This window comes from Cherax quadricarinatus, chromosome 91 (assembly GCF_038502225.1).
Source record: "Cherax quadricarinatus isolate ZL_2023a chromosome 91, ASM3850222v1, whole genome shotgun sequence".
Taxonomy (NCBI): Eukaryota; Metazoa; Arthropoda; class Malacostraca; order Decapoda; family Parastacidae; genus Cherax; species Cherax quadricarinatus.
Window position 1 is genome coordinate 2507043 of NC_091382.1, and position 20470 is coordinate 2527512.

General features: G+C 42.6%; 1 protein-coding gene across 3 annotated transcripts in view; it reads left to right on the forward strand.

Annotated features, from left to right (window-relative positions):
- Positions 1-13995, forward strand: part of LOC128704887 (uncharacterized) — a 179646-nt gene extending 165651 nt beyond the window's left edge. For all 3 annotated transcript variants that reach the window (XM_070104321.1, XM_070104322.1, XM_053800091.2), the window contains exons 4-6: positions 5638-5829; positions 6664-6772; positions 8509-13995. In XM_070104321.1, coding sequence (XP_069960422.1) covers positions 5638-5829; positions 6664-6772; positions 8509-8643 — 436 coding nt within the window. In that variant the 3' untranslated portion in view covers positions 8644-13995. The remainder of the gene's footprint in view (positions 1-5637; positions 5830-6663; positions 6773-8508) is intronic.
- Positions 13996-20470: the final 6475 nt, after the last annotated feature.

Sequence of the window (20470 nt, forward strand, 5' to 3'; positions counted from 1 at the left end):
TTACCCAAGTAATAGCTTTTATATCCTTTTACTCATGTACGAATTAATTGCTCTATCATATTGTATTACTTTTGTCACTACCACTACTACTACTACTACCACTAGTGAACATCGAAATGGTACCTCACTAGTATTGCACCTCACTCTGAGCCTTTATATACCCTCTGTGTCCATGTATTGTTTGTAATGGCTTGATAAAGCTCCTGGAGAGCGAAACGTTGCCACAATAAATGTCACATTAGTTGCACTTGTGTCCTTTTACTTTACATATTGTCGGTAATTCTACCAACTTTATTACGATAGCCTAATTGACCAGGCCTGGTGGATAGCCTAATTGACCAGGCCTGGTGGATAGCCTAATTGACCAGGCCTAGTGGATAGCCTAATTGACCAGGCCTAGTGGATAGCCTAATTGACCAGGCCTAGTGGATAGCCTAATTGACCAGGCCTTTGAGGCCCACCAAAAAACTTGCTCTATCACTTAATACATCCAATCGGATTTCCTGTGTCCATAATTAATGGTCCAGCGGGCTGCCAGCAGTAAGAGCCTAGTTGATCAGGCTACTGGAATTGGAAAACTCTCAGAACTCTATAAAGGTATATCAGAGGTATCTCGTAAAAATTCTAGTAGCAGCTGTGAAGGATGACAGTGCTAAGATGTGAGAGAGAGTGGAGAGAGGGATGGGAGAGAGGGAGAGGGGAGAGACGGGGGGAGAGAGAGACGGGAGAGGGAGAGAGGGAGGGAGAGTGGAAAGAGAGGGAAATGGGAGGGAGAGGGGATAGAGAGAGGAGAGAGTATAGAGAGAGTATAGAGAGAGAGAGTATAGAGAGAGAGAGTATAGAGAGAGAGAGTATAGAGAGAGAGAGTATAGAGAGAGAGAGTATAGGGAGAGAGAGTATAGAGAGAGAGAGTATAGAGAGAGAGAGTATAGAGAGAGTATAGAGAGAGAGGGGGGGGGAGGGGCTCGCACAATGGTGCGCTTGACTGAATTTCCCGGTTTGTGAATGGACTGGTTGGCGCGTTCGATCACTCGCCTTGGCGCAGACCTCGGCTTGTTGTACGAAGCGCTAAACCCGTGTGGGGTCAGCTGGGGCAGCTGGTTCTGTATCTAGACAGGCTATTGGTATTTAACTGAGCTATAGGATAAGTAAATTCCTCCCCCCCCCTGCTGAGTGGGAGTTGCTCAAGTAACGAAGCTTAAGTCACAGGTCTGCCTGCGTGTCCTAGTCTCGTAACATTAAGTGATAATCGTGAACATTTGAACGTTTCCTGCTTATTCGCGGCCACCTTACTGCCAGGCATATCACGGCAAGCACCAGACGAGCCTGGCCCATGGCCGGGCTCAGAGAGTAGATTCTCGAAACTCTCTAAGGTATATTGCGGGTATAAACAGGACTGATGAACTGCCTCCCAGCATACATAAGGGGGATTACCAGTAGACCCCTGGCTGTCTTCAAGAAGGAATTGTGATACTACCTGATCAGCCGGGCTGTGGTTCATACTTTGGTTTACGTGTAGCCAGCAGTGACAGCCTGGTTGATCAAGTCCTGATACATCACGAGGCCTGGTCACAGACTGGGCCGCGGGGGCGTTGTCCCCGGGAATACCCCTCAGGTATACTCCAAAATAAATTACTCTTTACACAAGCGACAGAAAATGACGTTGGAAACCTCATAAGAAAACTAATATAATGTTAAGAGGTATGTCTAGCGTTTTTACTCGTGCCAGGATCGATCCCAGGTGCCTCAGTTGTGAGTGAAAGGTGCTACCACATGAGCCACGAGCCACCTCTTGTCTCCTCAAGTAACAACACTTCCGGTTGCAACAATTCAAAATATACAAGTCTGAGATCAGAGCAGTAGATAGGCATCAAACCTTATTAACCAAGCAGCCTTGCAACCCACCCTGAGACCAGGCTCCCTTGAGCCTACTCAACCAGCTTATTGCTTCAGACCAGCTGGCTACCTTTAGATACTACAGTAATATTGGTAGAATTACCGACAATATTACGGCTTGACAAAGCTCCTGGAGAGCGAAACGTTGCCACAATAAAAATGTCGCCTGGAGAATACATAGTTTAACCCAAAGGAAAGACAGCTGCAACTGCTTGCACGAATTCTTCAGAGGTAATACAACAACCTCATTTGAAGGGTATGGCTGGCTAGCCACAACTGAGTTACGGTCACTGGCGGACCAGAGCCAGCTGCAGACTCACTTACATCCGGCAGGTGACAGCACCGTGTTCTAATATTACACAGTACTCTTAACATGATGGTAAGATTGTATTAATGTTGGTAGAATAACCGACAGTAAGTTAGGTGACATGTTATGTGACATGTTATTGTGGTAGGAGGCTAGTACAACCCTACTGCTGCTGCTCACCTCTCTGAGAGGGTTGAGCTCTAACTCTTGAGCCTGCCTTTGTATTTCCATGGAACGTAAGAATAGTGGATCTAAGTCTAATAGTGGTCAAGTAGACGGTATGTTAGCCAGGGAATACATGGGCATACCAAAAATACATAACTTTGAAATTCACACCGAGGCTGTCTGATGACACCAGCCAAATACTTCTACCTACACTAAAAATTATTCTGTATTATCTGGGTGTATGAGTCGAGGATAGGAAAGCAGGGTAGACACTGAAATCCCTCGGGGCACTGCCGGCTTAAAAACGATGTCAGGCACAGCCTGGTTGACCCAGCATACCACATGAGAACATTAGAGCACCGTAGTAACAGCATACAGCCCAGTCCTGGCAGCTCTTACTCTGTTAATACAATGGTAGACTATACCAACAGTATGTCAACAGAGACCATCTGATAATAAGTTAAGTGTAAACACTACATATTGATTGGTTTATATACACGTTTTACTCTTCCACTCGTTTATTTGTAGTTAAACCTCTACCATTGCTTAAATTATAGAAAACTAAACTCTGCTATTTGAAGTGCTAGCACACGAAGCACCACAGCCTGGTTGATCAGGGACTAATTTGAGACACTTGCCCAGTTCCTTCTTGAAGACAGTCAGGAGTCTGTATGAAGGAAGGACGTCGAAAAGTCTTGGTTCCTTCACATTTATTGAGTTTTTCCTCAGTGTACTCTCTTCACCTTTGCTCTTCATTGGGGGTATTTTGCACCGTCTACTAAGACACACTCGGGTGGAAAGATGATGTTTTCTTCGTCAGGAAACTGGTGTGGGTGCCAGATAATAACTCGGTGATTAACCAACTACTAATGCAGCGAAGACACCACCACTAATGTTAGATTAGGTACAGTTTGTCAGGAAACAGGACAAGGGTTTCCTGAACGCGGGTGTTAGTCATACGATGACTCCCACAGCTGGAGCTTTTGGTCATCTGACCGAAGCCTTCCGCTGATTTTCCCCTCCACCCCATTAAAAATTATACTTATGATTATAATCATATTTTTTTCGTCAGACACGAAGATTAATAATCGCTGAAGGACGCTATCAGAGTAAATTACACTAATCACTCTTATCACCCAGTAAAACATAATACAAAACGTGTATATTATTTCATATATTAATTACCTAATTGTGCATTTGCAATTGCAGAAACGTACGTATTTCATATTTGCCTTCTTGCATTAATTTGCAGGATGAACGTAGTTTAGAGATTTGCGTTTTTACAACTAGTTTAGACATCCTTGGCTAATGGGAATCAGCTTAAGTCCTCCATCCATCCATGATTGGGTGGGTTGCCGACATGCCCTAGTTGTTCGTGGGGTCATAGTCCAGATGCTCGCTGTATCACACTTGGGCTGTGTGTCCAGTCTGACACATGGGGGGGGGGGAAGAGGTATCCCCCACACACACAAACACAAACACACACACACTCCGCTGGTGCTTTTATCACCTCTCTTGATCTATACAACTATGGTGGTAACAGTGGCAAACTATTTCGCGATGGCTGCCACTACTACCTTCGTCTTGCAACACGCTTAAAAACAGTGCTAGGAGAAGTTCAACACAAACGTAAACGGCACACTTACACAAGGTTTACTATATTGGCAACCCGAAATATTTCTAATTTTATATCTTTTATTTAGCCAGTGTCAACACCATAGTTTCGCTTGGCAGTATAAAATATTTGGAAACCTTGCTAAAAACCATTTTAACACTTGACCTAGCTGCCAGGGTCTTTGTTTTCTCTAAGCTTTCCGTGGGGATGATGTCCCCTCCACCTATATTATACTACACACCTCCAACCTTCAAGGTGATACCAAAAAATATACCTAACATACACCCAGTGCTTGGGTATTGATGCTGGAGCGGTATACTCATGCTGGAGATACCCACCTCCCGTACACATACTCCATGTTTCATTGAGTATAGGGAGGAGTGGAGGGAGTCCGTGTGAATGGAGACACACCTGGTATTTCCTTCCTCTTGTTGGATTGTAGTCCCCGCCCCATGTCCGGGAGGATGCTGCCATTATCACCACCACTTCTCCCTGCACACTAGATTTATCTCCCTGTGTTTTACCTCTCGTGGTCGCATTGCCTGCATGCACTCCCGTTCGTAACAAACATGTTTGATACTAGGCAAGGTAAGCATGATTTAAAAGTGACTGTATTAGCAGATAGTTGAAAACTAGTGACAGCAGCCAACTCTGACCACAGATGCTGGATCAGTACTTACGTAATATTCAAATTTCCTGTCATTATATAGTTTCATGTACCTTGTCGGCCGCTGATTTTGGAATGTCACACCACCGCATTTTTTTATAATTAGAGCAAAGATATATGCTGACAAATTGATGAATGGAACTCGTATGAAACACTTGGGACTCTTCGATAGACGTTTCGCCATCCGGGAGAGGTTTTTTATTAAAATAATTGATGCTCTCTAACGGGCGAAACCTATCTGATAACCAGGTGTTGCACATGTCCCATATTTAATGTTTATTTTCCCTAGTAACGACGAGCACTAGATTCGTGGAACCACCTCCCCTTCCTCACAACCTCCCATTCCCCCCACACAACACTTACCAGATTAATATATGCGCGCACAGCGCACTTTATGGACGCAGAGCACACACCCCTGTGCGCTAGCACACCACATCCTCCCGCCATGCGCTTGCATATCGCTCCCCTGGGAGCGATATGCTGTCCTGAGAGAGATGACAGTTCCCAAGTGATAGTAACTCCAGCTCTACTGGAATGTCTTCCAGCTCAGGCTGACAGATTTCACCATGTATGAATCCCATCCTTTGTGATGGAGTGTGTAACTGTTATATAGAACAGGGTAGCAGTATAGTTATGATGTATCCATTTTTAACGTCCATATGGATGTGTTTGTCTCTTCAGGTTAGTTTCATGGGTAGGTGCTCAAGCCAGTGTGATCGTACAACACCTTTCAAACACATTTTGAACGGATCTGAAGATTAACAGACATTAACATTATTTATTGTACTGTGGTATTATGTAATTGGTTAACTTGACTACGTTGTATATTTTTTCAAGGCAGGGTGACCTAAAAAGAAAAACGAAAGTTTTTATATTTAGTAATTTATACAGGAGAAGGGGGTTACTAGCCCCTTGCTCCCGGCATTTTAGTCGCCTCTTACAGCACGCATGACATTGTATATACTATAGTTTAATTTTTTTCCGCAGGTGCGCTGAGGGATTTATGGGACAGCGGTGTGAGTTTAAGGATCTGGATGGCTCTTACCTTCCAGCGAGGGAGAAAGTGTTGCTGGAGACAGCGTCTATCGCTGGTGGAGCCACTGTGGCTTGTGTCCTGGTCTTCGTTGTCCTCTTCGCCGTCTATGTCTTCATGCAGAAAGATAAAGATAAGCGGTGTAGGTAAGTCTTCCCTGGTGGTGCGTTTTTGTCACTGATACCCGCACACAGCAGTCAATGAAGAGGGGCCAGAGCTATGACTCGACCCCTGCAACCACAAATAGGTGAGTGCAGGAGACTGAAGCTAATGATATTTCAGTCCTACTTAGATCACTAACCAGTCCCACAAGTGTGAAGGGAAGAGGCCCCTTCCCTTCACACTCGTGTGTGACTAGTTAATGATCCAGGTAAAACCGAAACATTGTCCTAAGTTTTATTCTCCTGTGTGTGGGGGGATTTGCATATTATTTTCGTCGGGGTATTTTGCCCTTTAATTCTTTGTCACTAGTCAGTTCCCTGGATCAAGAGCCTTTCACTAGCAATAAAGAGCTCCCTAGTGGGATGTTACTACACTGAGGTATCGTAGCTTTGTGTACGTGTTTGTCGTTGCATCAAATTTTGGTAATCGACTTTTAGAAAAAGTTTTTTCGTGTAATATTCATCAGGATTTCATTTGTAGTTGAATAGTACCTCACATTGTTTATTTTTAAAAATTTCTAAATTTTTAGGCAGTATTATTGTACAGGAAATATTTCTGAATACCACATGACCCATTGTTTAATATTTTTTATATACGTATCCAGATGAGCCTGGCCCATGGCTGGGCTCGGAGAGTAGAAAACCTCTGGAAACTTTTCAGAGGTGTATATCAAAAATAAAGGTACATCCTAATGTGTTATTTAAGAGATATAGCTTAGCCTTATGATATTAATCATTTGAAGTCATTGTTTATCTTCACTGCTGTTAATGTTTTAAGCACTCTGTTCTCTTGTCATTACATCAAACAATCTATTTCAGAGAGCTGGATGATGGATGCGAAAACGACCGACAGCCATTCTCAGGCTATCAAAACCCACGCCCAGAAATAATCCGAACCATAACCAACCCCTATGCTCGCACTCTTGAGGTACGTCTAATTCCCCATGGTAATCTAAATCGTGTTTTGTGTCGAGACTGCAAATGTGTAATATTCTGACATCTACCTAGAGTATCTGTAGCTACGGGAGCAGATCTATGCTTGTGGTGTTCACGAACATAGATTGGGTTATATATTTTTCATAATATTTCCACTGGTTATAACCTCTTTTAGTTTGTTCCTCATAGCCCCCACTATTTGTTTTTTCTAGTATCCCTTCATTTCCACTTTTTTTTCTCTATTTACAACCATAGATCGTAAATTCCTGTTGCTGGTACTGTATAATGAAATCCTCTTTATCTAATCACTCTTTTAAAATCTTTGTGTGGTTATCTTATCTCTTCTTGCTGTCAGCCAACATAGACGTCTTTAGTGTTTTCAGTCTATCGTTATAAATTACATTTTTTAACATTGATAACCATTTCTTCCTCTTTGGACCCTTTCCAACATAATTATTTTTTATGTGGGTACTGCACCACTGTTACATATTCCAGTTATGCTTAATATAGTACATGAACATTGTAATCATATGACCACATCCATAATAAATGGTTCTATTTTTAAATACTATAGTGGGGTTTCTTTCATTATATTTCTATGATAGTTTTGACGGGAGAAATGTGCCTAGCACGCTAACCATTCCTGGGGAAGGGCGCCTGATAATGTTCCAGTGATTTTTTTTTTAACACTTTGGCCGTCTCCTGTTGAGGCAGGCTGACCTGAAAGAGAAGAAGCACTTTCAAAATTTTCCTTTTTTACATTTAGTAATTTATACAGGAGAAGGGGTTATTAGCTCATTGCTCCCGGGATTTTAGTCACCTCTTACGACACATGGCTTAGGGAGGAAGGATTCTTCTCCACTTCCCCATGGAGTCTTAAGATGATATGGTAGATATTTTTTATCTTTCCCTACAAGAAAATAGTATAATTTACAGCAGACAAGATGCTCTGGTGTCAAGGACGTCCCCTCAGTCTGGCTAAATTTTGGAAAAGATACTTTGACCTCATAGATGCTGGGTAAATTTGAGACTTATTTTGGGGAAAAAATAGCATCTTCGATGCCATAAAATATTGTATTTGAAGTTTTTTATATTCAACTTTTTAAAACATGGTAATCTAATCTAATATTGCTAAAATTTACATAAGGGATGACTTAATTTACCTAATTTATTTAAGAATTTTCTTAGCTTTGCTAATAGATATCTTGGGTAAGGAAGGCCAGGTGTATATATTTTGAGCACCTGCCGCCAGTCAGTGCTGGAAACAGCACCTCCTGCCAAGAGATAGGTCTCCTGCCAAGAGATAGGTCTCCTGCCAAGAGATAGGTCTCCTGCCAAGAGATAGGTCTCCTGCCAAGAGATAGGTCTCCTGCCAAGAGATAGGTCTCCTGCCAAGAGATAGGTCTCCTGCCAAGAGATAGATAGGTCTCCTGCCAAGAGATAGGTCTCCTGCCAAGAGATAGATAGGTCTCCTGCCAAGAGATAGATAGGTCTCCTGCCAAGAGATAGATAGGTCTCCTGCCAAGAGATAGATAGGTCTCCTGCCAAGAGATAGATAGGTCTCCTGCCAAGAGAGCGATAATGAAAATGTTTCTTCTTTTATGGGTCACTCTGCCTCGATGGGAAACTGCCAACGTGTTAACAAAAAAATAATAAAATATGTTTTGGATGTTGCCACTGTACAGTATAATGCTCTAAATTATATATACAAAAAATTTATTATTCTAGGAGCTGAGCCACGTTGAAGTGCAAACCAACAAACTGGTCAGCGGTGGAGAGAGCGGCAGAGAGATGACCATGAGTGGTGACACTTGTGACACCAGCACTGAAACCAATATTCACAGTGCTCAGAATCCTTCATAGTAAAACAGATTTTATTGCCATGCATCTTTGTATGCTAAACCACCATCTCTTTGCACACTGTTGTAGTATTACAAGTGACATTATTACAGGCCCTTTCTGTTGCATACTGGCATCCTTTGAGAAAGTCACAAAATCGTGGCAGGAACAGTTCACAACTTATCCACAACATTGAGATGAAACTAGATCGACTGGGTCCATCCTGGACTGTTATCTTCATAAGGAGGGCCCTGCATATACAGCACCTTTTTGGTATTCCACGTTGTCGTTGGTTTCAAATTAAGCCGTTGTTCCACCCACCAATGAACATCACTGGCTGGTGGAATATAATGAGCAGTGGCTCAGTTTAAAGCCAACGAAAATATGGAACACCAAAAAGGTGCTGTATATGCAGGGCCCTCCTCTACTTGCGACTTAATAATGGTCCAGTATAAACCAAACTGTCTTCTAAAGGTTTATCTCTGCATGGGTGAATTGTGAATTTGTATTCTTCTCTTGGTGCTCACTAAGTACTCAGCCAACATGGATGTCTGACATTGTAAGCCTTGGAGGGTTGAGTGATGGGACCTGAATGTATATGGCTACACTAGCCACTTCAACTAGACATGAAGGAAATGTGTACAGTGGACCCCCGGTTAACGATATTTTTTCACTCCAGAAGTATGTTCAGGTGCCAGTACTGGTCGAATTTGTTCCCATAAGAAATATTGTGAAGTAGATTAGTCCATTTCAGACCCCCAAACATACACATACAAACGCACTTACATAAATATACTTACATAATTGGTCGCATTCGGAGGTAATCGTTATGCGGGGGTCCACTGTATTTACTTTTGTGTGAATGCTTCGAGTGGCCAAGTCTTCAAAATATGCCTGGTGGTTGATGTTGAATGTAACCTATACTCATCTCAAGATGCCTCTTATGTTGTCTTTTACATTACCAGAGTAATATATAATATTTAGCCTTGACCATGTATATGGTTTGCCTTGTATGTATGTGTATGTATGAATGTATGTATGCATATAATATATATGTATACATATATATTTTTCATCAAACCAGCCCATATCCCACTGAGGCAGGGTGACCTAAAAAGAAAAATGAAAATTTTTCTTTTTAAATTTAATAATTTATTCAGGAGAAGGGGTTACTTGCTCCTGGCATTTTAGTCGACTCTTACGACACGCATGGCTTACATAGGAGGAATTCTGCTCCATTTCCCCATAGATATGGCTAGTTTGTTGAAAAAAAATGTATATATATATTATATACATACAGTTTGTCATGAAAGGTGCTTGTATGCACACATGCCCTCCATAATACAGGCATAAGTCACACACAGCTATCTCAGATGTCCCGGGTGCCCACATTTACTCAGTTTATTCCAAGATTCATCCTAGGAGATAACACTCACCACTTTAGATTTACCCATGAGTGTACTTGCAAATGTCACAACCGTCCATGTGGTACTTACATAATCCAGTCTGTAAGTGAAATCCAAAGAATAACATCATTAAGTGATGTAGCTTTTTTCATACTTGTTTCTTCCAAGTAAAGGTGCACGGTTTATTTTCATAGATGTATTCCCATTTATTTTCATGCTGTGCTAGGATACAGTCAAGCATCAAAAGTTCAGACTGATATATCAGGAATTTAGAAAGCTTGTTTTGGTTCTCTGACATTGATATGGTGGCGTTTACTTTGTACTGTACTGTTTTGTCTTGAAAATTATCGCTGGAAATTTTCCCTTAGCTGTTTGACAAGTGGTTAGGCAGGATGATCACAAGTTGAGAACATCTCAGGCCCAGATCGATCTGAACTTTTGGTGCCTGACTGTACTGTATTACTGTACATTCCCAGCTTAACAGTTTCCCTTGTGTAAAGGGTCTGGCAGGCAGGTAGCTACCTATTCCAGACAATTCCATTTAGGTCCGTTCCAGTGCCGTTGACTTCTTATTTAATGGTTGATACTCAAACTATTATACCTTGTGCAACATGATTTCGAACCACGTAACGGGTGGGGGTTTGAAGCAGTGGTGAGCTAGTTGTAAAATTCTAGACCAGTGCATAAACCACAATAAGACTGGTCCAACTAGATGGATAAATCTTCTTGTAGTCAGCTGGCCCAGTGGCTTACTGGTCGGGAGTTTTACAACTCTTACCATGGGTTCAGATCCCACCTGTTCTGTGGTTTGTTTTCAATCGCATTATTAAGATTTCATCAATCATCATTTCAGTGCTGATTGCATCATTTTTTTTGACACTATGTACCAAGATCTGCAATAATTGGCCAGTGAACATTAATGTAAGAGTTGATGGCACCCATTTATGGTCCCTAGTGCTGGCTTTTCTGTTCTCACTACAGGTTGTTTCAGGTACCTTTCAGGTCCATTCAAAATTGTTGATTTTATTGTTCTTTCTTGGTTGCATGTACAGCCAGCATATCTTAGGCCCAGAACTCTATTGATACCCCTTCAACACAAGGCATTGTCAAAGGTTTTATTATTAATTATTAATTATTATTATATGTTTAGCACTGCCAGCCTGCAAGCATGTTACATCATTGCTTTGCACTATCCTGGTACAGGATAGATAATTTTGTACATAATGTAAAGAAGCAAAATAAAACTGATAGATAAAGTTACCAGTGATACTGATGCAAGCCAGTAAGAAGTATAAGATGTGTACTTTTGGCTTTGTGATTAGATAGCAAAGTGCCGCCCTAACCTACTGTCCTCGTATTTTTTTTTCATTGTGGTGGCCTCTGGTAGCCTTGTCTGGAGGGGCTATATACTGCTTAGCTTGTAACATTTGTACATAAAACTAGAAAATTATTAGCTTACTGCTGATGAGCTTTTTTGTGTAAGATTTCTCTATTTGTAATGTTTTGATTATTCATGATATAGTATTGATTATTTCAAAAACAATAAGATTAAGGTGATAATTCACAACGTGTATGAGTGGCTTTGAGTACTGCTACTGCAATATACCTCGCAGGTTGTTCTGGGTATAAAGGTTATATTTTACTAATTATTTCTCTGCTTTGTCGAGGAAATACTTTTCTGTAATTGTATATTTTTCTCTTAAAACAAGTGCAACTCATGTTCAGTGCTTGTAACCTGTTTTGCTCTTTTTTTTTTTTTTATTAATCTAGGGTGTACAAGGGATGAGTTTTTGAGGCTGTTTTCTTTTATGCTCGGAGCAATTTTATTAGTAGCAGTGCTTAAAGTGACTTGCGGTCTACTTGTCGCACTCACAGGAACTCAATATCAATATTTCCAACTGTTGGTAACTGTAGTGTGTTTATGGGCAAAACACACCACTTGTTATGGTTCCTATGATGTATGTGTAACTGGTTCATTTTTAGGTCGCGTCCTATGGCAGCTTATGCTCGGCAAGTCACAAAGGTCATTTATATAGGAAAGTTGTTCCAATGAGGAATATTGTTCGTTTCCTGTAGCATATCCAGTGTTTACCTGCTTGTCATTTAATGTAAAACAAGTCTGTAAGCTTAAAATATTATCTTGCCTTTTACCCTGGTCATAGATTTTTAATGGCTTCCATATTAATCCTAGAAGAATAGTGTTTATCATCCATGTATCAAAAGATTATTGTGTACACTGCATCCATAAAATGTAACTTTTGAGCAGTGTCATACTCAAATGTCAGTCCCAGTAAGCACCCCTGCATAATTTGCATCAGTAGAGCTTATGTTTGTAGCAAACTAGATATAGTAATTTATAGTAAAAAGACTGAGCCACAAAATAGTGATAATATTGAGTAAATGCATAAGCCATGTTGAAGGGAAAGGGGCCTCTGGTGTTCGTCTAGCCTCACTACCTCTGATATGCCTTGCTAGTCCACAAACTGCAGCTTTAACATCATGTATAGATACTCAGTTAGGCAAAAACATGCAGCAGGTGCACTCTAGCTGTCAAAGTACCAAATTTGTCATTTGTTCTTAGGGCAGGGAAACACTATGGAAGCTGTAATGCAATTTGAATCATATTTTTAGATAAAGGTTAATATATTCTTTAATGCTTCCTTATGTATACTTTAAACCCAAAGTTTTATGTGCTGGAAATCTCTAAAACCTTAATATTTTGAAGTTAATAGCCATTTTTTTTTTCAATCCTATTATTGATATACTGTAGTATTTATTATTTTTTTTTTTTTTTTTTTTTTTTTTTTGAAAATCCAACATGGATTTTGACCAATAATATAATGTGCTTGTGGCACATGATTTGAAAGATTAAGATAAAAGGTTGTATCTCTTCACCTGTACTACTTAAGCCATTTTAGATAAGTACTGTGCTCAGTTCCCACAGTATTTTAGATTACTGTTTGTGTCAGTGTATGTCCAGTGTTATAAGAATTCCCACCTGTAGAAACAAGATCATATATCACTACAGTTTGTCTAATAAATGTATAGCATTTCATGCAGAAAAACAAGTAATGTCCCCAGTGTTGGAAAACTAGTAGCAGAGGTGGACTTCTTGTCTTCTTTATAACTAAAGAATTCCACCAAAAGCACACTAGAACCTTAAACACAGGGGGGAGTCCGATGAAAAAAACTTCATACCTTTGTTCAGAAATGTGAATATTATTTCAGTCAACTGAAACTCACTTGCTCTTAACCTCCTTAATTTACAAATTGACTTGTAGCTCAGAGGTCAGAGCATTTGGCACACAACTGACAGGTTATTAGTCAAGTTCTCTGAGAAACACAAGACGTAAAGGCAAGTTTCGTTATACAGCCTCGCAAAAAAATACCTGGATAAAATTCAGGTTTTATGGGTTGCATCCTAGGGAAAAAATCAGAGGCAAACAATAATAAGAAGACTGAGTACCATGAGCATTGCTCTGTTTATGTAACTACAAAAAGTCATGAAATGACCGAGCACATCTTACTTTTGTTTGACTCCCCCTTTTAATAAATGTCTGTGCTTGCTTCTATATACCACCAATAGACTGCTCAGTTGCACTTACGAGTAATGTTACCAATACTTAATACATTGGTAACGGGTAATTTATATCGAACCACTGAAGTCAATGTTGATAGAGTAATCTATCTAGTAAGTGAAGTAATGTATAACAATGGCCTTAGAGTAACACCCTTAGTGTCTTACAAGTAACCTTGTACGTTTCTTTTGTTTATGGTAAATAACAAAAAAACCTGTGTTTTCAGATCAAAAATATTTAATTCCAGTTGGTTGCAGCTCGACTAATCAAAGGGACTTGGAAATGAATGAAAGCAGCGGATTATCTGTACAGGAAGATGATACAATATTGTTATCCAGTGTATTTTATTTTATCAAGTTACTGTCCATAGATGAAATAAAGAATTTGTTACACTTAAGGATTTTATTGTGCCAACTTCAAATTTTTTTTTCTTTTTTATATCTAAAGTCAAGTGCACAGTATCTAAAACGAACTTTCATTGTATTTACTTGGTGTCCTGGGTATTTCCTGCTTTGTACTTCATCTGCATGGTTCCCCAGTCCTGATCTACCAGACTTTAAAAAAAAAAAAAAAAAAAAAAAAAATTTTGGCCTCCACTTTGTAGACTATAATGGAAATTACACCTCTTCAAGGGGGGCTCCTTGGCATGGTGAAGAGGCTCTTGGTCTGAGGAATTAGACCTGTCAGTCTCCTTCCTCAGACCGAACCTAATTACCCCCCAATCCCCCGTTCCCTATCCCATCCTCCCCTTTTTCCTTTCCTCCTCCTCCCCATCCTCCCCTTTTTCCTTTCCTCCTCCTTCTCTCCATCCTCCCCTTTTTCCTTTCCTCCTCCTCCCCATCCTCCCCTTTTTCCTTTCCTCCTCCTCCCTACCCCTCCCTTTTGCCCTTCCTTTTTGGCCTTTTTTTTTTTTTTTTTTTTTCTCCCACAGGCACACTAGTTCCTAGGTAGGGGAAAGGGTACCGGGGTCCATCCCATTCCGTTGAGGTTCTTGGCGGTGGCGTAGTTTGCCGTGGAATCTGGATTGCCTGGGGATGTCCCGATCCCTCTCCGGTATCCCGGAGGGTGGCTTTGGGTGTCTCTCGGGTGACGGGTGTATCTCTGGAAGCCACCTTTCGGATTCCGGGGGTGGTGGCTGAAGGAGGTATGCTTTGTGGCGGATTTCTGGCCGCCCTCTCTTTTGTCCACCGAGGTAGCTCGGCAGATGTGAGGTTGCTATCCCGGATTGCCGGTTTACTGGCATGATGGGTAGGGTATGGCACGGGTTCCATGCTGCATCTGCGCTACTTGCGGTGCTGAGGTCCTCTTGGGCGTGGAGGGAGATTTCTGGCCCTTTCATTCCTCCTAGGAACTATCCCTCCCCAGTCCCCCCTTTTTTTCTTTTTTTTATTTTTATTTTTATTTTATTTTCTTTCTTTTTTTTTTCTTAAAAACAAAAAAGAAAGAAGTAACCTAACCATGGCAGCCCTAGTCCATGAACCTGCTACCCCCGGGCCCTTTCTTGATACCGCACCCCGTTCTGACCCCGCCTCGTCTTTGGACCACTCTTCGGACACTCCTCATGCCTCTGTACCTCTTGCCGGTGCTGTTTCCTCACCCGCTTCAGGTACTGAGGCCTCGACTGACTCCTTCGATTTATCAGACCTTCGCTTTCCTCTGACTATGCTTCCGGCCTCTCCCTCTACGGTGCGGCAATTTTCGAATCGCCGACCCGTTCCACGTCGGACCAACTCTGATCCCACGCCTAAACGCCAACGACAATTACCTGCTGATGATACTTCTCCACCTTCTCGTTCTTCTCAGAAAAGATTGACATGTCCTTCACTACCTTTCCACACTCAGTTTCAGACTGCACAATGGAATAAATTCTTCACTTTACGACCGACTTCCTCTACTGCCTATCTTTCTGACCACAGTATTGGCAAGGCACTCATACGCCATGTTGGTAAAGATATTTCTTTTCATGCTCTTAAGAGCGGTACGCGCATCATCACCGTACAGAATGCTACCCAGGCTCATGAGCTTTCTCGTCTTTCCCATATCGATACTGTTCCTGTCACTATTGAAAAACATCATTCCCTCAATTCTTGTAGTGGTACTGTCATTCTGCCCCATACCATAGTTCAACAAAATTTCCAGACATGTGGCACTGACATTCTTGAACAGCTGGAACTCCAAGATCTCCCAATCCTCAAGGTAGACACTTACGTTCTTCCTGCCCGCGGGCGGAGACAATACCCTAGCAATGTGGCTCGTTTAACTTTTGACAGCCGTGAACTCCCATCCTCAGTTTATGTAGCAGGACATCGGTTACAAGTTCGAAAGGTGATCCCTATACCGCAACAGTGTAGAAATTGCTGGCGATTTGGCCATCCAGCGAAATATTGCAGATCTATCGCCGAATGCCCAGTCTGTGGTGCCGATGACCATTCTAATACGTCTTGCAATCGACCTCCCTCTTGCCTTAATTGTCATGAGGCTTGCCCTTCGTACTCTCGCCGTTGTCAAGTCTACTTAAACGAGCGGGAAATCCATTACCTCAAAGAGGCAGAAGGTCTCCCTTATGCCATGGCAGTTTCTCATCTCCGCCTTCAAGGGAGACTACCTCGTGTTTCTTATTCCCGTGTTTCAAAACGTCCCCCCACTTCTGGTATCCCATCTTCTGCACCCACCTCTGTGGTTACCTCTCCCATAGTCACTCCTGTATCTAATTCTTTTGCTGTCCTCGGCTCAGACGTCCCTACTTCAGAGCCTCAGTCTGATCTCGCTTCTTCGTGTTCTCTCTCACAAGCCTCAGTAGCAACGAGATCTCGTATGACACCTCCTCCCAATCGTCCCTCTACTTCTCAAAAGTCAAGAAAAGGTCCATTAACACCTCCTACCCATCTTCCACCTCCTCATTTTACCTTCCCTGTCTCTGTACCTGGTTCTCCCCCTCTCACTGGCTCTGTTACAAGTGTAGAGGTTCACCCTCCTCCTCGTACTGTACCTTCCTCCCCTGTTCCCTCCCAAGTTTCTTCCTCTTCTGCCACCTCCCAGGTTTCTGCCTCTTCTGTCCCCTTCCACGCTTCTCCAGTTCCCTCCACCCTTTCGCCCCCCTCCCTACCTTGGTAGAGTCCAATACAGTTCGAATCTTTACTCATCCTCCCCCTACCATTTCCAATATTGTCTCCCATACGACGTCTCTGAATTCCGAAACACTTGAAGCAATCTCTGAATATATTGCAGAGACCAAACCATCAATGGACACTGATCCACCCTCCGCTCCTTCTCTCTCCTCTGCTCCATCTGCGCAACTCCTTTCTTCACAGCACACCGTTCCTTCACTGCTTGAACGTTTTCCACTGCCTCCGCATGTGGACTTTTCTAACCCTTCTAGTCCATAGGAACCCTTACCTGCGGATTTCAGGTATCTTCATCATTGCCAATCATGGCCTATTTACAATGGAATATACGCGGCCTCAGGGGTAATCGGGGTGAGCTTCAGATGTTACTCTCCCAGTTTTCCCCTGTTGGTGTTTGCTTACAGGAACCAAAATTACACTCTGCTGTTATCTCTCCCATCTCAGGCTATAATTTATTGTATTCTTCAGATCCTTTTCCTGATGGGACCTTTAATGAAAGTGCCCTTCTTCTACGCACTGATATTCCGTACCATCAGCTATTTGTTCGTACTTCGCTGCATTACACAGCAGCCCGTATCCACTTACATAGGTGGTATACACTCTGTTCTTTATATCTCTCTCCTTCTCGGGCATTATCTATTCTGGATATTGCCTTTCTTGTTTTGTCATTACCGCCACCGATTCTGTTACTTGGTGATTTTAATGCCCACCATTTCCTCTGGGGGGGGGGTCTCACTGTGATTCCCGTGGCATTCAGTTAGAGGCTTTTCTTGCCACCCACCCCCTCCATGTTTTAAATACAGGTACTCACACCCATTTTGATCCTTGGACTCGCACTCTCTCTTGCATCGATCTCTCAGTCTGCTCTTCCTCCACCGCATTAGACTTCACTTGGTCTGTTCTCCCGGACTTACATGACAGCGATCATTTCCCAATCATTCTTACTTCCCCTTCATATTCACCACCTCTTCGCATCCCATGCTGGCAATTTGATCAGGCAAATTGGAACCTTTACTCACACCTAACTGTTTTTAGAGAGGTTCCTTCTTTGTCCTCCATCGATGAGCTTTTACACCTCTTCTCGTCCTCCGTTTTAACCGCAGCTTCTCATTCTATACCCCAAACTTCGGGCAGGCATTCTCAGAAATGCGTGCCTTGGTGGTCTCCTGCTTGTGCTCGTGCAGTACGTTTGAAATGCGCTGCATGGGGCAGGTACCGGTACAATAGAACCACAGAGAGACTTATTGATTTTATGCAGAAGGGTGCGATCGCTCGCCATGTCATCCGTGACACTAAACGCACTTGCTGGCGAGATTATGTCTCCACCGTCACCTTTGCTTCCTCTATGAGTGCAGTCTGGAAAAAAGTACGAAAACTGAGTGGTAAATATTCTCCTGACCCGGCTCCTGTTCTGCGGGTTGCCGGTGTTGAAATAGCAAACCCACTAGATGTTGCCAATGAAATTGGCAATCATCTGGTCTGTATTTCTCAGGGACTCCATCTATGCCCCTCATTTCTTTCCTCAAAGTCTGCCAGAGAGTTAGCACCCTTGGACTTTTCTTCTCTCAGAGAAGAACAGTATAATGTGCCTCTTACACTTCAAGAACTGGAGGCAACACTCTCAGCTTGCCGATCATCGGCAGCTGGGCCCGACGACATTCATATTCGTATGTTACAACATTTACATCAGTCAGCCCTTGCAGTCCTATTATGCCTTTACAATCTTATTTGGTCACAAGGAGTTCTTCCACAGCTTTGGAAATCCGCCATTGTTCTCCCTTTCCGCAAACCAGGCACTACGGGACATGAAACCTCCCACTATCATCCCATTGCTTTTACCAGTGCAGTTTGCAAAGTGATGGAACACCTAGTAAATAGACGTTTAGTGTGGTATTTAGAGACACACAACAGTCTCTCCACTTGTCAATATGGCTTTCGTAAGGGACGTTCTACCATAGACCCCTTACTACGCTTGGATACGTATGTTCGTAATGCCTTTGCGAATAACCACTCGGTTATTGCCATATTTTTTGACCTTGAGAAGGCACATGACACAACTTGGAGGTATAATATTTTAGCCCAAGCCCACTCCTTAGGCCTTCGAGGCAATCTACCATCCTTCCTTAAGAACTTTTTAACTGACAGGCATTTCCGTGTTCGGGTTAATAATGTGCTCTCCCCGGACTTTATTCAAGCTGAAGGTGTCCCCCAGGGATGTGTTCTGAGCACAACACTTTTTCTCCTTGCTATTAATGATTTGGCCTCTAGTCTTCCATCAAATATTTGGTCATCATTCTATGTTGATGACTTCGCTATTGCCTGTGCAGGCACTGACTGTCACCTCATTACAGTTTCTCTCCAGCATGCAGTCGACCGTGTTTCCAATTGGGCCACCACACGTGGGTTTAAATTTTCCAGCACTAAAACCACAAATTACTTTCACTAGACGCTCTGTCATCTCCGATCATCCTTTGTACCTCTATGGCTCCCGTATCCCTGAACGTGATAGTCAAGTTTCTGGGCCTCCTCTTTGATCGTAGGTTATCCTGGAAACCTCACATTACCTCTCTGAAGGCAACTTGTCACAACCGGCTGAACCTTCTTAAAACCCTTGCTCATCTTTCATGGGGAGCTGATCGTCGAACCCTCCTTCGCCTACATTCCACCCTTATTTTATCGAAACTTGATTATGGTGACCAGATCTATTCAGCGGCATCTCCTGCTACTCTCTCTAGCCTTAACCCCATTCATCACCAAGGATTACGTTTACACCTTGGTGCTTTTCGCTCTTCCCCTGTCGAGAGCCTCTATGCAGAAGCGAACGTTCCATCCTTATCCGATTGCCGTGATGCCCATTGCCTTCGCTACTATGTACGCTCTCATGATCTCCGCAATCCTTCCATTTATAGAATGGCCACTTATATTAGTAGACATTCTTTATTTGTTCGCTGCCCCTGTTTACTCCGTCCCTTCTCTCTTCGCCTTCATTCTCTCTTGTCTTCTCTTCAATTACCACCTTTCTATGTTCATGTAGCATCTCACTTTTCCCTACCCCCCTGGGAAGTTCCAGCTGTTCGAGTCTGTTCTTTCTCTCTCCCTTGCTCGAAAGCCCAACTGTCTACGGTCGCTTCCCGCTCTCTTTTTCTTGACCACTTTCACTCTCATTCTCATGCCATTGCTGTGTACACAGATGGCTCTAAGTCTTCTGACGGCGTAGGATTCACAGCAGTGTTTCCGGACAGCGTCGTACGAGGGCATTTACTATCTTCGGCTAGTATTTTTACTGCTGAATTGTATGCCATCCTTGCAGCACTTATCCGTATTGCATCTATGCCTGTGTCATCATTTGTGGTTGTCTCAGACTCCATTAGTGCTTTACAGGCTATACAGAAATTTGATACACCTCACCCCTTAGTCCTCTGTATCCAACTTTGGCTATGCCGCATCTTTACCAAGCATAAAGATATTGTTTTTTGTTGGGTCCCTGGTCATGTTGACGTACAGGGCAATGAACAGGCAGACACTGCTGCACGGTCAGCAGTACATGACCTACCAGTTTCATATAGAGGTATTCCATTTACGGACTATTTTGCTGCAATATCTTCCCACCTTCACACCCGTTGGCAACACCGTTGGTCTACTATGCTCGGCAACAAACTTCAATCTATTAAACCAAGTATAGGTTACTGGCCGTCTTCTTATCACCAGTGTCGAGGTTGGGAGACTACTCTCTCCCGTCTTC